General features: G+C 39.2%; 1 protein-coding gene across 1 annotated transcript in view; it reads left to right on the forward strand.

Annotated features, from left to right (window-relative positions):
* Agps (alkylglycerone phosphate synthase) overlaps positions 1–18524 on the forward strand; it is a 105148-nt gene that overhangs the window by 10310 nt on the left and 76314 nt on the right. Inside the window, exons 2-5 of the mRNA XM_028880606.1 lie at positions 13618–13707; positions 14892–14982; positions 17527–17647; positions 17962–18036. Coding sequence (XP_028736439.1) covers positions 13618–13707; positions 14892–14982; positions 17527–17647; positions 17962–18036 — 377 coding nt within the window. The remainder of the gene's footprint in view (positions 1–13617; positions 13708–14891; positions 14983–17526; positions 17648–17961; positions 18037–18524) is intronic.

The following is an 18524-nucleotide window of genomic DNA, read 5'->3' on the forward strand; positions in this document are numbered from 1 at the left end:
CTCCCTACTTTATTTATTTTAAAAATTTTAATTATATGTACATATGTGTGACTGAGTGGGGGTTTGTGCTCATGGGTGTAGTGCCTGGGTAGGCCAGAAGAGGGTACCTGACTCCTGGAACTGGTGTTATAGGCAGTTGTGAACCATCTGTTCACATGGGTACTTGGAATTAAACTTGGGTGCTCCACAAGTGAAGTATAGACTCTTAACTGCTGAGCCATCTTTCTAGCTCTACATTTCCTTTTTAAAAGGGTGAATTTATATATTTTTAAATTTTATTTGTAGGTGTATGTGCCTGAATTTATGTGCACAATGTATGTACAGGTACCCGTGGCCAGAGAAGGACATTGGACCCCTTAGAACTAGAGTTATAGATGGTTGTGAGCCACCCAGTGTGGGTGCTGGGAACTGAATCTAGGTCTTCCACAAGAGCATCAAGTGCTCTTAGCTGCTGAGCCATATCCCAGTCCCTACTTTATTTATTGAGGTGACCTCTCGCTGACCCTGGAGCTTGCCAATTCGTGCAGTCTAGTTACTCAGTTGGGTTTTGGGTTCCCCTGTCTGTACCCTAAGTGCTGTGATTGCAGGCGACTGTCATGCTTAACCAACTTTTACATGGGTTCTGGGATCCTTACACTTGTACGGCAAGCACTTTTATCCACTGAACTATCTCCCCAACCTGGTGTCCACTTGTGTGTGTGTGTGTGTGTGTGTGTGTGTGTGTGTGTGTGTGTCTTACACGCACATGTGCATGTGTGTATGGTTGTACAAAGATGTGGAGGCCAGAGTTCAGCATTAGGTATCTTCCTCAGGCCTTTTGGCTACTTTTTTTCAGGCAGTGCTTCTTGCGGTTCAGCTAGATTGGGAGGTCAGCAAGCCCCAGGGATCTTTTGGGCTCCTCTTTGTGGTGTTGGGATCACAGACGAATGCCAGCCACTGTGTCTAGTTTTTCATGTGGGTGCCCAAGATCCAAGCTCAGGTCCTCATGTTTGCCTGACAAACACTTCACTGATGGGGTACTCCCCAGCCTGTAATTGTTCATTTTGTTCACCCTGATTGTTGAAAAGTATTCCATTGCATGTGCCTATATTATAGCTTGTCCACTTTGTTATTAATGAGCATTTGAGTAATTAATTAAATTAATTAATAAAAATTAATATTTTTCATTTTAGTAGTATTTTTTACTTTTTTATATTTTATTTTATTTTACAATATAATTTAATTCTACATATCAGCCACGGATTCCCTTGTTTCCCCCCCCCATTTTAGTAGTTTTAATAGGAAGTTTCTAGCAGTGAATGTTTTGTATATATTATTGCAAAAGTAGAGGCTAAACTGATTAGTCTCATATTTCGTGAATTTGGTTTTCAGTGGTGTTTGCCATGTTGTATATTCAACAGTATGTGCAATCTCCTTAACCATGCCCGTTATGTGAGAGAATAACTTCTAACCAGGCACTAAATCATTCTCCTAAAGTGATTACATAGAAATTTAAAAAGTTGTGTGTGTGTGTGTGTGTGTGTGTGTGTGTGTGTGTGTGTGTGTGTAAGTCTGAGAACAACTTTGTGGAATTCTCTCCTGAGTTTACAGGGATTGAACTCAGGTCACAGACTTGTATGACAAGCATCTTTACTCTATGAGCTATCTTATCAACTGCTGAGTTTAATTTTTAAACAGTAACTTTAAAAATACTTGCAATGTAAGTATTATTTATGAACTTACAAGATTTCAGCTAAAATTACAAGTCTAAACCTATTTCCCAATTATACATTTTAATTTTGAGTTACAAGCAAGTCATTATTATTGGCCATAGTCTTAAGTTTCATGAGCATGTAAAAGATCAGGTCTTGCATAGCTTTCCTAAAATGAGACCATCAACATCTTTCTTTGATTCTCAAGCATTTGTGTAGTTAATGTTGGTTTTTTAGTAGTTGATTGTGCTTACTTATTAAGGAAAACTTACCTTTCCAATAACTCAGTTACTACTGATGAATATTCTACGTCGTAGCTGAGATTTGGAGCTGTAGATACCATCTTGTCATTCACTGTAAACACTGCTGTGTGAGTACATGTGATATATTGCTCTTGTAACATGCCTGAAGTTACTAATCAGGGGTTTTGATCAGGATACCAGTCCTATTCTTGCCAGCCACTTCACTGGAACTCTCAGCTCTATATAATTATTTAGGTAGAAGCTTCACACCATCTAGTGGGGCAGTGTTTATAATATTCTAAGCCCTTGGAATAAAGCAATATGAACTACTTAATTCACAGACTTTACAGTGCCTGCTCAGAATGTGCATTTCTTCTAGTGGCATGAATTCTACTGGAATCCAGCTTCAGGGCTATTAAAATACCACCTAATTTGCCATGCCCACCATGGGTTTAATATAATTGGTAACTTCTTAATAAAAAGAAATCTAGTGTTTAGTTACATGTATTGATTGATTAGGATTGATTCGGTTTTAAGAATTGATTTGAGTTAGATGAGAGCAGAAAAGATGAATTTATTATTATTGGTTTTTATGATTTTGTCTATGTATACAGGGAATTGAAACCAGGACACTGTGCAGGTTAGACAAGTGCCACAGCACTGAACCATACCCCAGTCCTCAATTCTTTCTTCTACGTCGGTCCTAACTCTATCTACTGAGACTGCATTAGCTTGCACCAGTCAGGTGGGGACTTCAGGTGACATTTCCTCCGAGACTCATTTTAACATTCTAAAGTTAAAGCTGATTCTAAGTGAATGAATGTCTTGCTGACTTCTCCAACTCTGCATACACGAGCTATGTTCATCCGGTCATTAGTTTTCATTCCCAGAATGCCACTGTTTCTCTTCACATTTTTCATTATTTGAATGCTTAAACCCAACATGTCTCCTAACAGAACTGAGCTCCACCCCCACCCTTTACTCAGTCTGACATCTCAGATACATTTCTTAGCTGTGATTAACAAGAGGCTTATCTTCTCTGACACTTGAACTCAGATAAAATTTTGACTTTTCCAATGCTGGGGTCAAGCCTAAGGTTTTGTCAGTTGTCTCTGTGTAGCTGGGTTTTCATTTTTTTTTTTTAAATATCTCTTTTAAATGATTCGCATTCCATTATGAGACCAGTAGTTGCTCAGGGGAACTGAGTGCTGCATGCTGGTGCTGTGCCCCCTTCTAACATCGCACAAGTGATTGGCAGCCTAGAGGAGCTAGATAGAGACGGTGTCAAGGATGTAATAAATGTTACAGTCATTGTGTACAGAGGGAGTCATAAACCCTTGGGAAAGATAGGAGAGACATTTCAGAAGAGATACCTGCACTGGCCTCCTGGATTAGTAGTTCTCGAGGGAGTGAAGGGCATTTCAGAGAAGGGACATAGAGCGGTACAAAGAAAAGCAGCCATGAAAGGGCATGATGTCCCAGGAGTAGTGATAATGTTTTTGTGTCTGGGAATAACTGGAGAGTGAGCAGGCTTTTTTTTTTTTTTTTTTTTTTTTTTTTTTTTAAAGATTTATTTATTAGTGGACACGGTATTATTAGATATACAGCAGGCCAGAAGAAGGCACCAGATTTCATTACGAATGGTTATGAGCCACCATGTGGTTGCTGGGAATTGAACTCAGGACCTTTGGAAGAACAGCCAGAGCTCTTAACCAGTGAGCCATCTCTCCAGCCCAGTGAGCAGTCTTTAAAGATGTTGTTGTATGTTTATGTGTATGGGTGTTTTGCCTGCATGTATATCTGTGTACCATGTGCAGGGTGTCCACAGGGGCAAGTGTGAGCAATTTAAAAGCAGAATGTAGAGTTGCACTTTTGGTGGCAGCATGAAATGTAGAAAATACTGTTCACCCTGGTAGTTCCCGTTGATGCTGCTTGCTTTTGGCTGTTGCCTGTAGCTTTCCTGCACAGCTTTGCTTCAGTCACATAGATGCAAAAACCCTTAGGCTTTTCTACTTCTGCTTGGTGGTCGTCTCTGCCATTTCCGCTCTTGACCTCTTGCCCACGCAGAGTAGTGCTTGTTGTGTGTGGATGGCTCTACTGGAATATCCTTGGAGTGTTTCTGCAAAATGTGGATTCTGAGCTCCCACTGCCAGAAATTCTAGTCATAGGTTAGGTTTACAGGGGCATCCTAATGGTGCAGTTGAAGTGAGCAATGTTTATACAGCTGATGTGATTGAGTCATCTAAACTGTGTGTGTGTGTCCCCATGAAGAAGATGTTGGGTGTCTTTCTCTATTGCTGTCCATTTTACCGCCTTGAGGCAGGTTTTCCTGTCCACCTGCTTCTACCTCTCAGTGTCGGGTCACAGGCATACCATCATTCCTGGCTTTTATATGGATGCTGGGAATTTGAATTCAGGTCCTCTCTCTTGCCTTCACAGCAAGTACTCTTTTCAACTGAGCCATCTCCTAAGTCCCTGTTCTAAACTTTGTGAGGCTCATTTCCCCCACTTTGGGTTCCTGGAAGCAAAGGTAACAATCTCAGCTACCTGTTACAAAGTGGAAGGAACTGCTGCTGATTATTAATAATACTGCAGGTAAAAAAAGGAAACAACTTTCTAAACAAGAATACTGACTATGTCGAGTAAATATAGTGTTCAGTTTTGTCCTTTGTAGGCCTTTGCTTGGATGGATGGTCTAGCCCTGAAGGACAGCTTTGAAGGACAACTAGGACTTGATATCTGTAGTGACTGCCTGCCTTGCTGAGGGTTGAAGACGACTTTCTTTGTTTTGTTCAGCTTTCAGTTTCTACAGAACTGCAAGGTTCTTCCTGAAGGCCTTTGCTCACTTACTGAGTCATCAGTTCAGGAAACTTCAGATCCACTTCCTCTTCCAGTTGCTCGAACAAGAAGGGGAGCAGTGGAACTCAATTCCATTTTCCAGTTGGTGCCTTCCACAATCACCCCATGGGTAGATTACACCAGACAGTGAAGGGGACAGGAGCCATGCGTCTAAGGACAGTTGAGGGAACACAAGGAAAATCTAGATCGTCTGCTTCCTTAGCTGACACTTCCCTGATGCTGGTTTGGGTTGTTTTCAGGATGGAGTAAGCTACTTGACCACTTTTAGATCTTCCCAAGGTAGGTGCCAAGCTTGTATAGGGGTGGGTGGGTGTTTGCTCTAGACCAAGGTATGCATGACTAATACTCGTATTTACATTTCCAGAGACACTCAAACACCAATATAATTCTAATTGGCAGAATTTGGGGTGGTAGTTAAGAACAGTGTTGAGATAAGGGCTTAGTGTGAGTGGTGATCACCAGATTATTCTGTCAGTTTGAAAGGCTGGTGTTGCCTCACCTACTCCAGTTTTCTCTTCTTAGACCCCCTTCCTTGTTTCTTTGTGTACAAGAATGTTCCCTATAGCTCCCCCCCCTTTTTTTTTTTTAAATTTTAGACACTGTTTTCAACCCTTGATCCTATCCTGCAAATTTATAAAAGATTTTGGCTATGGAGAGTTAAATATGTACTACTTGGTTTGTTGTATGTTTGAAGCTGTGATCGTAACTGACTTTTTCTGTCTTGAAAAAGATGTTAGGAACTCCATTTTCCTTTTCTGGTAACAAAATATCGTGGAATTCCTTTAAGCATATGAAAGATGACACTGGAGTTCCAGGGCTGAGCAACACATTGCCTCGGGTTCAGGGAGTTGTGGGGATTGTACTACTGGGTTCATTGTGTTTGCTACGAGCTCCCTCCTCATTTTCTTCTGTGTGACTCCTGAGTGTATTCTGTCTGTCTCTCCATGGGTACCCATGGCTGGTTTTGTAAATGTGTTCTGTAAAATATACAGTTACTTTGTGTTTTTTTTCTTCTCTGAAGTGCTGTTATATTCTGGGTCTTATTTCTCCTTTTCTTTGTATTCAACACTGTGTTTCTGTTTTTTTTTTTTTCTGATTTATTTTTCTTGTTTTAAATTAATTTTTTAGTTAGTATATAAAATAATGATTTCCTCATAAGATTTTCACACATGTATCATTGTATATTACTTTTGTATTCCTTTTACCCTCCAGTGCCCTCTCTTCCTCTTGCCAAATAGTCTCCTTTCATCTCTCATTTAAATATGGATTTTGCCTAGAGAAAAAAGTCACTATTCTAAAATCTGTGTGCCAATCTACTTAAGTGATTCTGATCATTGTGTAATATCTCACAGAATGCATTTACACTTTCTTTCTCCATTCTCTAGTAACAGTGCTCCAGGAAATGGAGCAAACATGTTCCCTTATGGAACAGGGCATAACTTTGTCTGAAGCATATGCTCAGGAGTTACTGATGGATTTCTTTCTTTCTTTTCTTTTTTTTTTTTGGTTTTTTTTTTTCTTTTCTTTTTTTGAGACAGGGTTTCTCTGTGTGTGTAGCTTTGCACCTTTCCTGGGACTCACTTGGTAGCCCAGGCTGGCCTTGAACTCACAGAGATCTGCCTGGCTCTGCCTCCTGAGTGCTGGGATTAAAGGCGTGCGCCACCACCGCCCGGCTGGATTTCTGATTGACATAACTTGTGTATACTTAGCACAGGATTTTTCTGCAGAGTTGCTTACTAGGAACACTTGTGTTCCTCTTTATGTGCTGTGGGATGGTCTGTATGTCAAATCTGTTGCTCTGATTGGTCAATAAATAAAACACTGATTGGCCAGTGGCCAGGCAGGAAGTATAGGTGGGACCAACAGAGAGGAGAATTGAGAGAACAGGAAGGCGGAGGGAGACACTGCCAGCCGCCGCCATGACAAGCAGCATGTGAAGACACCGGTAAGTCACGAGCCATGTGGCAAGGTATAGATTTATAGAAATGGATTAATTAAGATGTAAGAACTAAATAGCTAGAAGCCTGAGCCATTAGGCCAAACAGTTTAAATAATATAAGCGTCTGTGTGTTTATTTTATAAGTGGGCTGTCGGACGGCTGGGGTTTGGCGAGACCTGGAGAGAAACTCTCCAGCTAAATTTGGGTGTCTTTAAAAACCTTTAAAAAAGATTTATTTTATTTTATGTGAATGGATGTTTGGCCTTCATGTATGGCTGTATAACGTGCATGCAATGCCTATAGAGACTGGAGGAGGGCATTGAAGTCCTTGAAACTGAAGTTAACCAGTGGTTGTGAGCCTCCGTATAGGTGCAGGGAATCAAACCTGGGTCCTCTGGAAGAGCAAGTGCTCTTAACTGCTGGACATGGCAGCACATGTCTGTAATCCCAGAGCTTGGGAGACCAAGGCAGAAGGATCAGGGGTAGAAGACAGTCTTCTGAGGTTGACTCCCTGTATCTTCACAGTGTAGGTGACCATGTCTGCACTCTTCCCACCAGTAACTTGAATAAACTGCAGGTACTGGGGAGGGTTCAGTTGTGTTGGCTTTGTCTGTCCTGCACCTCACAGTGTCCCCAGGTCATCGATTGGATGCTTTCTACAGTTCCATTTCTGTGATGAGTTAGACTCAGGGTTTTGCAAGTAGAGGTTCTCAGGAATATGCAGAGATAGAAGTGTCCGTGGTCCTGCACAGAAAGTGAAATTAGTGTACCGTGAGGCTGTTTCCCATGCTTCCTTCTCTCTGGGAAATACAAGCCTAATCAGATAAAGGTAGGGCAGTGAATTTTATATCAGGCAACAGGAGACAAAACCTAATGATGTTCAGGTGATTTTCTAAGCCAGACATTACATCTCACAGCCAGGAGTAATAGACTATTAAGGTTTTCTCTGAAATAACTCCAACCACACTATTTGTATTAACTCCCTATTTGAAAGGGCATTTGTTTACTGTTAGAGTCAGGTGGTGTATATTGTACACATTTGTGAAAGTTTTCTTACTGAGTTTTTAAATAATTTTGTAGGATTGGCAGGCTAGATATGAAGATGACTTTAAATTTATTTCCAAAGACCTACATTTTTTTTTTTTTTAAGTTAAACTTAGAATATAGGATTACACCTTCCTCCCCTATCAATCTTTAGATTTCTAGCAAGAACTTTTTTTTCCCCCAGGCAGGGTTTCTCTGTGTAGCTTTGCGCCTTTCCTGGATCTCGCTCTGTAGACCAGGCTGCCCTGGAACTCACAGCATCTGCCTGCCTCTGCCTCCTGAGTGCTGGGATTAAAGGCGTGCGCCACTACCGCCCAGCGAGAACTCCAATTTTTTTTTTCTTTTATAAATAAAGAAGTTGGTGGGAATAGAATTTCATTTGTAGGATTTCCCTCAGTTACAGCCCCTATCCCCCATCCCACTGACCTTGATCTATGGGAATTTTCCAGAGTGTATCTTTTCAAGGACAGAGAGGGAGGGAGGGAGGGAGGGAGAGAGAGAGAGAGAGAGAGAGAGAGAGAGAGAGAGAGAGAGAGAGAGAGAGAGAGAGAGAGAGAGTCACTTTTGGTTTGGTTTTGGTTTTTCAAGACAGGGTTTCTCTGTGTATCCCTGGCTGTCCTGGAACTCACTGTAGACCAGGCTGGCCTCGAACTCACAGACATCTGTCTGCTTCTGCCTCCTGAGTGCCTAAGTCTCGTCATTTCTTTTCTTTTTTTTTTTCTGATCAAGCTCCAAAATTTTATTTTCCTCTTAAGGCATATACAGGCGAGGGCAAGGGGAAGTGCAAGCATGATATTTCACATGCTCTCTCTTAGGTTGTACCAGCCTTGAAGCAGTTAATCACAATGCAGAGAATCAAGGTCTTTATTAGAAAGGCTTGAGGAGGGTTAGAATCTGTGCACACTGCATGCATGTTCGATAGGTTTGAAAGTGGCTAGCACTGAGGCTCCCTGGCCAGCACTGAGTCATTACTGGTGTTCTTCTCACTCTTCCAAACGCTGTTTCTCACCTTAAACTGGACAGACAGGCCAAAGCTCACCTTCATCTGACCTAAGTAAGAAGTAAGACATTTTTCATTAGAATTTTATCAGAACAGCTTTAAAAGTTATTAGCTAACTGATCTTAAAAAGTTGTTAACCCAGAGTAAAAGTAGGTGAACTAACTTGTTCCTTTTCCTGATGTTTGCATGAGAATACCATCCTTAGAAAAAGTAATGGTAGAAGCCATGCACTTAGACTCAGAAGCATGTAACTTACTATTGAAGAAGAGTGGGGATGTGATGATTAGTCTCCAGGTACAGACTCAGAAGTGAGCCTGCCTATTTAAAACTAAATAAAGGAACTCCCTATGGATTAGTAATAACAGTACTAGTCTAAACATTTCACTTAATAGACCGAGTAACAGGCCTGGGGAGTGGGAAAATGGAGTTTGCAAACTACACATCTCCTAGGAGAATACTGCCACCTTGTGTATATATGATGCTAGTTTATATTTTTATATTCTATTTCGTTGCAACAAATAATTTTTCTTTTTCATATTTGTACTACTTGGTTCTGCAAGTTTGTAAAACTTTTTTTTTAATAGAGTAAAATCAAGCCAACCCTCTTTTTTTTTGGCAGTAGGAAGTGTTGGGTTTTGAAGACGTCAGATTGGGTGTAGTTAGCTCCAGGAATTGAGAGATGATACTCATTTACCTCTGGTTTTGTTGTGAATGATTTTCTTTTATTAGAATATTTGGGAAAGCAGAGGATTTTTAGAATTCTTTATTGTAGTTTTCTTGGTGCCCTGGGATTATTATTCCAAATGGTGGAGTGTACTGTGTGATGGGGAGGGTATCAGGCACCTGGCTTATTGATACAGCTCCTGTCCTTGATTCTTAAATGTTTCCTTCAGGCCCAGTGCAGAATGACCACAGTAAGAACATAGAATAGTGCCTTGAGGAGGTATTAAAGTGGTGAAAAGAGGGCTCTTTCAATGATTTTGGCTATCTGAGGGTGTAATTTAGTGGGTTTCAGATATTGTCACAAGACTGGGAGACAGATGTGGATACTCATAACTCAGCCATGTGATCATGGCCTCTCTCAGGAAAACTTCTTTAGCTGGAAAAGGTGGGACAGGACAGTTTTTAAGGATCAAATTTTGTAACATGTGGGAGCTTTACTCTCATTTGCAAATGTTAAACCTGTGATATGTATCAAGATATGTGGCAGTCTTCTACACAGAGGATTATTAGGATCAATAACTTTATAAAAGCTGTTTAGGCTCACAGTTTGGAGGCGTCTTTCTGTGACTGATATCTGTTGTTTTGGGCCAGTGGCGAGGCAGCACATCACACTAAGCAGCATGTGGCCGAGCAAACTAGTCATTCTATGCCTGGGCTATGAGAAAGAGACCGGGGATGCACTGTTCCCTTTTAGGACATGTCCCTAATGACTCTAGACTTCCTACTAGCCGTCACCTACTAAAGGCTTTGTCATCTTATAATACCTTGCCTGGGGAACCAAGCCTTTAACACAAGGGCTTTTGGGGAACTTTCCTGGTCCAAACTTTTGCAAAAAGAATTTCCTGATTGGGATAAAGAGAAAGGAAGTATCATTAGCTTACATTCGAAAGCTTGCAGATTCTTTAGGATAGTTTCTACTTTTAAATGGAAGGTCAAATATTCTGCAGCATTCAAATCTCCTTGTTTGAATTGTATTATAGTTTCTACCTTATTTCTTTGAGAAAGGGACTCTCACTAAACCTGGAGCTAGACTGGTGTGAAACTTCTGTGAAAACCCCAGCTGTCTTCCTTTTTCTGCTCCCCCCCCTCCTCCTCCTCCTCCTCCTCCTCCTCCTCCTCCTCCTCCTTCTCCTCCCAGTGCTGGGGCTACAGGAGGGTGGCCCAGCTGGCTTTTTGTGTGGTCACTGGGCTCTGAACTCAGGTCTACATGTCCCCTCCCCCCCCAGGGTGCATCAAGTGTTCTTACATACTGAGCATCTCTCCAGCCCTGAGCTGTGAAGTTTTTCTGTAAAGGCATTCCTAGAAGCCTATTCTAAACTGTCATCTACATGATGTAGGAATGTTGTGGGAATAGGAGAAATATTAAGCCAGGTGAAGCCCACACCTTTAATCTCAGCATAGGCAGATAGATCTTTGTGAGTTTGAGGCCAACTTGGTCTACATAGCAAGTTCCAGGACAGCAAGGGCTATGTAGAGACTCTGTTTCAAAATAGAAAAAAGAATGAATAGAAAAAAGAATTAATTGACCCATTTATAGATCTTATCTTTGGGTTGATGCTTTTGAGATGTTTTGAGCAGGGTTTTTTTTTTTTTTTTTTTTTTTTTAATAGAGACTGTATTTTATTGATAGCAAACCATGATTTTATTATCTCTGCCTTTTGAGATAGCGGCTCACTATGTAGCCAAGGCTAGCCTTGAACTTGTGATCCTTTTGCCTCTGCTTCCCTAGTTCTAGGAAACCATGATTTCAAAGAGAAAATTCTTGGTTTCTTTGTCTCAACTCTATGTATAGAGACTTTTGTACATACTTGGTTACTTGTATCTGATTCATTGTACTATATTCATGTTGCAATTGTTTGAAAAGCCTTTGGCCTCGGACAATAATTGCCATAAAAATTTACTTCTCAGTTTTTGTTTTCTTCTTCCTTGAGAATTATGGAAAATTTGAAGAGTACTTTCTAGTGAGAATATCTTTGTTAATTCTGAATTATTGCTTTTATTATACTTTAAAAAGAGGTGGGTTCTCTAGCTGGGTACAGTGGCAAGCTTATTTTGAATTAATATGGCATGTAGCCTTTTTGAATAGAAAACAGTTTTCATTTAGTTATTTTCATTTCAAGCTGTATAGCTGAAACATTTGCCACTAATTTATTTCAGTAGCTAAGATCACACCATGCACCCTTGTAACACTAAAACTAACACCATACTTAAGTATGGCTCTGCACATGCCCAGACCAGTGTATTTCCTGTATAATGCACATTACTGATTTTGATGAAAGTGGTTTTTGAAATTATGAAGATTCATAATTTGGAATGAAAAAAGAAATACTGAAAGCTGATATAATCATTAGTGGTTATCTGTAGGTCAAGATTGGTATTTACATTGAGGCTGAAGAATGTAGATGGTTTATAAATCTAGTACTGATTTTTCTATGTCTTTTTATAGTTTCAAAGTACCAATACTTGGGTTCTGTGGTTCTTCACACTCTTCTTTAGTTTCTGTTTATTAATTTCGTCCCTGGTCTTTATTATTTTCCGCATCTACCGCTTTCAGGCTGGCCTGCTGTTTCTTTCCTGAGGAGCTCATTAAATCTCAGTATTCTGCGGTTTAGATGTAAACACAGACGTCTGCTGCTCTTGGAACCACCTTTGCTCCATCCCAGAGGCTTTGATAAAGTTTGTTTGTTTTTGTTTTCATTTGACTCTAGGAATTTTAAAATTTCCTCCTTGATTTCTCTAGTGACCTTGATTTCTCTCGTGGGTGTACGGTTGTTTAAGTGGTTGTGAAAATGAAAACAAATGCATTGTTCAATCTCCATGTGTTTGTATAGTGTCTATAGTTTCTCTTGCTATCACTATAAGCTAATAAGATATAAAAGATTATTTTAATATGTTAAGACTTGATTTATGGCCTAAAATGTAGCACTTGTATTCTAAATCTGCTTTATTAATGTTTCTGCTAGTAGTTGAACTAACTTATATATTGGTCTTATTCATTATAGCAGAAAATTAAAAATTCTGATATTTTTCTAACACATGTAAAAGTCAGCTTCCTGTTCAAGTGAGTTCTTAGTTTTAACTGCAGAGTTATTTAGGCCATCTTATGATTCATTTACTTACACTATTAGAGACAAGATCCAGGATTTTGAGCATGGCAGGCTCTATCCCATACTTTAAACTTAGTGTACAAAATGAAATATTTATCTTATAAGCACATTTCTTTTCATCTGTCTTTGAATCAATTAAATTTATTGATCTTAGCTCACTGTATAGCATCCTCTGCTTATTACAGTGATTTTACATTTGGAATTGTTAATATGTAGGCATTTTAATATGTTCTTATTTTTATTTCAACAGTAGTGGGTGTATGGTTGTTTAAGTGGTTGTGAAAATGAAAAGCCATTGATACATTGTTTGGTTTTGAAATGTTTAGCAAATGTTTTTTTTTTTAAAGAGCTAAAATTATTTTTAGTTTGTGTGTGTGTGTGTGTGTGTGTGTGTGTGTGTGTGTGTGAGAGAGAGAGAGAGAGAGAGAGAGAGAGAGAGAGAGAGAGAGAATATTAATACTAGTTTTAAGAGGTAAATTCAACGTGAAAAAACTGAAACAAGGGGGAATATGATATTTTTTTTCTAGTGACTTTTACTCTACTCCAGCAATGGTGAGCACATGGATGCCTGTTTTGGGAAAAGTACTAGAGTAAGAAAAAGGGCTGAGGTGTTCAGAGGTTGGCATATGAAAGTCTGTATAAGTGAGTTGATCTTGGGGTATGTCTTAGTGGTTTTACACATTTTCTTAGTATTAAAGTGTGGAAATGGTGGTGATTGCTGATAGTATGATGTCATGTACATAGCAGAGAGATACACATATATATGTGTATGTGTATATATATGTATATGAGAGAGAGTGCACAAGAGTGGTGTGTGTTGGTATGTGACGTGCACATGGAATCTAAAGCTGTTGGGTTCTCCAGCTGGTTGTGAGCCAGCACACGTGGGTCCTGGTTGCTAAACTCAAATCCTCTGTAAGAGCAATACGCACTTTTAACTGCTGAGCATCTCTAGTGCCAGCATAGGTCCTGTATGTGTATATATATATGTGTGTGTTTTTCTTCTCACTAGACAAGAAGTTTTGAAATGGAATGGATGGGGCTATAATGATTCCAAGTTCCTCTTCAATAAGAAGGGCCAGGTTGAACTGACTGGGAAAAGGTAACTCTGCTTTTTAAGTTCATTTTATTCCTTCTTTTTCTCTTCCTATATTTTTTAAACATAAAAAAGGGAATGATGTCCCCTCCTCTAAGCAAAAAGTTGCCAGCATTTTGCTATAATTCCTTTATATCTTATATTTTAAATTCTGATGGCATCATGATACCGATTCTTTTATATCTCAAAATAAGCCCTAATATAATCATTCATAAATTTTAATTAATATCACACTTCTAAAGTAACAAAACTTGTTATAATATCTAATTTCTTAGTCCATAGTCTCATTGCCCCTGTTGTCTTACAAATGATTTCTATAGATAGTTTTCTGAATCAGGATCCAAAGAGTTATCCATCCCATGCCACCCCTGGTCCTCCATGCTTTTGAGTTATTGGAAATGACTTTCTATTTAAGTCTGGTAATTTACATCTGTGTTTGGGTTATAATGAAAAGTAACACCTTTAAGGTTATTAGGACAGCATTAATTAAGAGCAAAGAGGATGTAGTGTCACTGTTAGAGACTTTAGAACAGCGGTTCTCAACCTTCCTAATGCTGCAACCCTTTAATACAGTTCCTTGTGTTGTGGTGACCCCCAACCATAAAATAATCTTGATTGCAACTTCGTAACTGTAATTTTGTTGCTGTTATGAATCATAATATAAATATCTGATGTGCAGGATGTCTGATAGACGACCCTGTGAAAGGGTGGTTTGGCTCCCAAAGTGGTTGCAACCTGCAAGTTGAGAACGGCTGATCTAGGTAGTAATAGAAGTAGAGAATTTATCTGCTAGTTTTAGAGACTGGAAGATTGCACCACTGCCACTGTAACCAGCATTGGTCCCCGAAGGCTTCAATTCCTGTGTCGTTGAGTTCTGATCCAAAGATGTGAGAGAAAGGAAGAATAAAGGTGTATTCTATAAGCTCTTAAAGGTGGGCATGGGGAAGATGGGTACTTGGCATATTCATTTTAGGGGTAGGCAGTTCTCCCCTCTCCAAAGCTCACACAAGAATAAATCCCCAAATATGGAAATAGGATCTGGGTACTCTGGAATTAAATATGTAGTATATAAGCAGTTTTGTTAGTGAAACTTTTAGAAACTGCTTCATCATTCCTAGAAACAGAATATAAACTTCACGTTTAGATAAAGATACCTCTCTCTAGCATTCTTTATCTACTTTGTACCTTAGGTACCCTCTTAGTGGCTTGGCTTTACCAACTTTGAAAGACTGGATCCAAAACACCCTTGGAGTAAGTCTGGAGCATAAAACTACCTCTAAAGTAAGCAAACAATAGTTATAAATGTTCAGTTGTGCTTTTTATGCCTACTCAATTAGATATTATCATAACTTGTTACATTGTTTGGTAGTTTGTTGTGAAGCCTGTTTACTGGCCTTGTTAAGATCAGTTTTCTAGTGTTAGAGGTCTAGATCCCAACCTCAGAATTTGCCAGATTTATCGGGCAGACTTGCTTCTTTCTGTGCCTTGGTGATTCTAAATTGAGGTGAGTGTAAAGACTGATCTACTTTGTACAGTGTGGCAGTGAATGAAGCTAATTTGTTATATGAGAGCTGTTGGTTTTATAGAAGAGGCAGATTTTAAAATAATAGGCAGATATTAATCTAGGATAAATGTGTGTTATTTTAAGGTGAAAATATATTTTAATATTTTTCCATATCATTTTTAGTGTTAGAACAGATAGAGAATTGTAGCTAGAGTTTTCCTGCCTTGCCCACAGTCAGGACAAATCTTTGTCACCCGCCAGTCCCACAGCCGCTCAGACCCAACCAAGTAAACACAGAGACTTATATTGCTTACAAACTGTATGGCCGTGGCAGGCTTCTTACTAACTGTTCTTATAGCTTAAATTAGTCCATTTCCATAAATCTATACCTTGCCACGTGGCTGGTGGCTTACCGGTGTCTTCACATGCTGCTGGTCATGGCAGCAGCTGGCAGTGTCTCTCTGCCTCAGCCTTCCGCTTCCCAGAATTCTCCTCTCTCCTTGTCCCACCTACTTCCTGCCTGGCCACTGGCCAATCAGTGTTTTATTTATTGACCAATCAGAGCAACAGATTTGACATACAGACCATCCCACAGCAGAGAATACTTGAAGAATTACTAAAATGTGAAAATTTGAATAAGAATCAAGATTTTTAATTAGTTTTTATAATTCCACTTTTCAGAACATGCTATTAAAATTTTTTAAACTGATCTGGTGCCAGTGGCCCACACCTGAAATCTCAACATTTGAGTGGTAAAGGCAAAAGGATTATAAGTTTGAGATCAACCTGCGCTACATAATGGGTCCTGACTTAAGAAAAGAATAAAACTAGACCAAGCAAGAAATCTTCAAAAAAGAAAAAGAAAATCAAAAAACAAAACCATAAACTTTATGCATTTGAAACCAATGAAATATTTGGCATTTCTTCATATTGTCGTTATTCTTACTGTTACTTTACTATACACAAAGCAGTCATCTCGTCTCTGCAGTTGGATATTCTGGTCCATAAATATGTACTGTCTTATAGACTGTATTCAGCAGTTAATCGCTTCTAGGAGCTGGAGCAATGGCTCAGTAGTCAGGAGCTACTTTTGCAGAGAACCTAGGTTTAGTTCCCAGAGCCCACATGATGGCGTACAACAGTTTGTAACTGCAGCTCTTTTTTTAGTAATCTAAGATGCCGGCCAGCTGTTTGTTGGAATTCTCTTGGTTATTTCCTTTTAGTAACTATAGGATAACTTTTATGAAGGCAAGACCACCCCACCTCATCCCCATTAACTCTAATTGCTGTTTCCATGGTATTTAGATCAGTGCCTGGCTTTTTTGAGTAAAAATACTTATCTGAATGAATACAGTACCTTAACAGACTAAGAAAGTATAGAAATACCAGACTTTTTTTGTTTACATTTTCTTATATATCTTTATCTCAAATACTATATTAATTTTCTTTATATTCAATTTTATATGTTTGATATGCTCTTAGGTGCTTTTCACAAAAATTAGTTTACTTGATCTGCTTTCCATATAGTAGTTGTGCACATTTGGTTGTTAATCTTATTAACATGTGTGGAAACCAAGGCTCATGAAAGTTGAATGATATACACTGTGTGGTTTTAACTTTACAGTTGAAGATTGGGCTTCAAGATACTAGCTGAAATTGAGTACCAAGTTTATAATTAAGTCATGCCTTTTTATTCATGTATTTTATGTATATGAGTGCTCTGCCTTCATGCACATCAGAAGAAGGAATCTGATCCCATCACAGATGGTTGTGAGCCACCATGTGGCTGCTGGGAACTGAACTCAGGACTTCGGAAAAAGCAGTCAAGTGCTCTTAATTGCTGAGCCTTCTCTCCACCCCCAAGTGATGCATTTTTAAACTGCCCAATAATAATAGTTTTATTACTGAGTATAAGAGTTTCTGTGCAACATTTAAAAATGGCCATTAAAGAGTAAGAGATAGAAAATTTTATCTACAGGTGAAAATTTTCGATATAAAACACACCTAGTATCTTTAGTCTAAACCGAAGGTTTGAGGCTTCCTTGTCTTCTCTGTTGTTGATTGCAGTCTTCATTGTCAATTACAAAGGGAACAATAGAAACAAAGAGAAAGCATAGTCTCCCTGTTACACAGATGAGATAATTAACCAATGATTTGTCCTTTGCTACTGTTACCAAGTTGGACTCTATTGATACTTTCCTATGTATTTATCATATGTTGAATGTTAAAAAAAAATCTACATCTTACAATCATTCTCCAAGCAGAGGGGATAAAAATTTATTATTTGGAAATAAGTCAAAGAAACCAATTTTATTTTTTAGGCATCCTTAAATCCTAGTGAAGCACCTCCTTCTATTGTCAATGAAGATTTCCTTCAGGAACTTAAAGAAACTAGTATTTCCTACTCACAGGAAGCAGATGATCGAGTGTTCAGAGCCCACGGTAGGTTGCTTAGACTGGGGCTATTCACACTGGTGCTGCTCACACTGGCATTGCTCATGCTGGTGCTGTTCACATGGACTGCTCATGTTGGTGCTATTCACACTAGGGCTGCTCACATTTGTGACTGCTCATGTTGGTGCTCCTCACACTCGGGCTGCTCACATTTGTGCTGGTTACACTGGGGCTCCTCACACTGGGGCTCCTCACACTAGGGCTGCTCACGCTGGGACTGCTCACATTGGCTTTCTGTCTTTATGTAGAAGCTTCCTGTAAATTAAATTGTTTTGCATTTTTCTTTTTAAATCACAAAACAGGTCATTGTCTTCATGAGATATTTTTGCTCAGGGAAGGGATGTTGGAGCGGATTCCTGATATAGTTGTTTGGCCAAGTAAGTTGTTTTAACTCTTTATATCATTTTAGTATAGTTTGTTTCCAAACACGTTATCAGTTCTCTGAAGAATTTCTTTAATTATGTGACTTTCTTACTGATAATGAAACCTAGTTTTCCTTTGAATGAGGACAAGTTTTGAGAGAACGTTGCAGTGTGTAGCAATGCATTGTGAGGCGTGGTGGCAGTCTTAAGGCTGTTCCAAGATGTGGAGATGGTTGTTTCCTGTTGTAGTCTGGAGTTCCACACATGCACATACATGCATACACACCTATGAAATCTATTGATGTTGTCTTTAAATCTGTTTAATCTGAATCTTAATTATACTGTGTGGAACTTTACTGATTTGCGATCAGGCAAGGGCCCATCAGGCAGGGCTTTTTACCATTGTGAATGTCAAATAGTGCAGATGTCTTTTGTTTCCATGCACTTCTGTAACCCAGGTTTCCACTGGTGTATGATTATAAAACCCAAAAATTAACTTTGGA

The sequence above is a fragment of the Peromyscus leucopus genome, chromosome 4 (assembly GCF_004664715.2).
Source record: "Peromyscus leucopus breed LL Stock chromosome 4, UCI_PerLeu_2.1, whole genome shotgun sequence".
Taxonomy (NCBI): Eukaryota; Metazoa; Chordata; class Mammalia; order Rodentia; family Cricetidae; genus Peromyscus; species Peromyscus leucopus.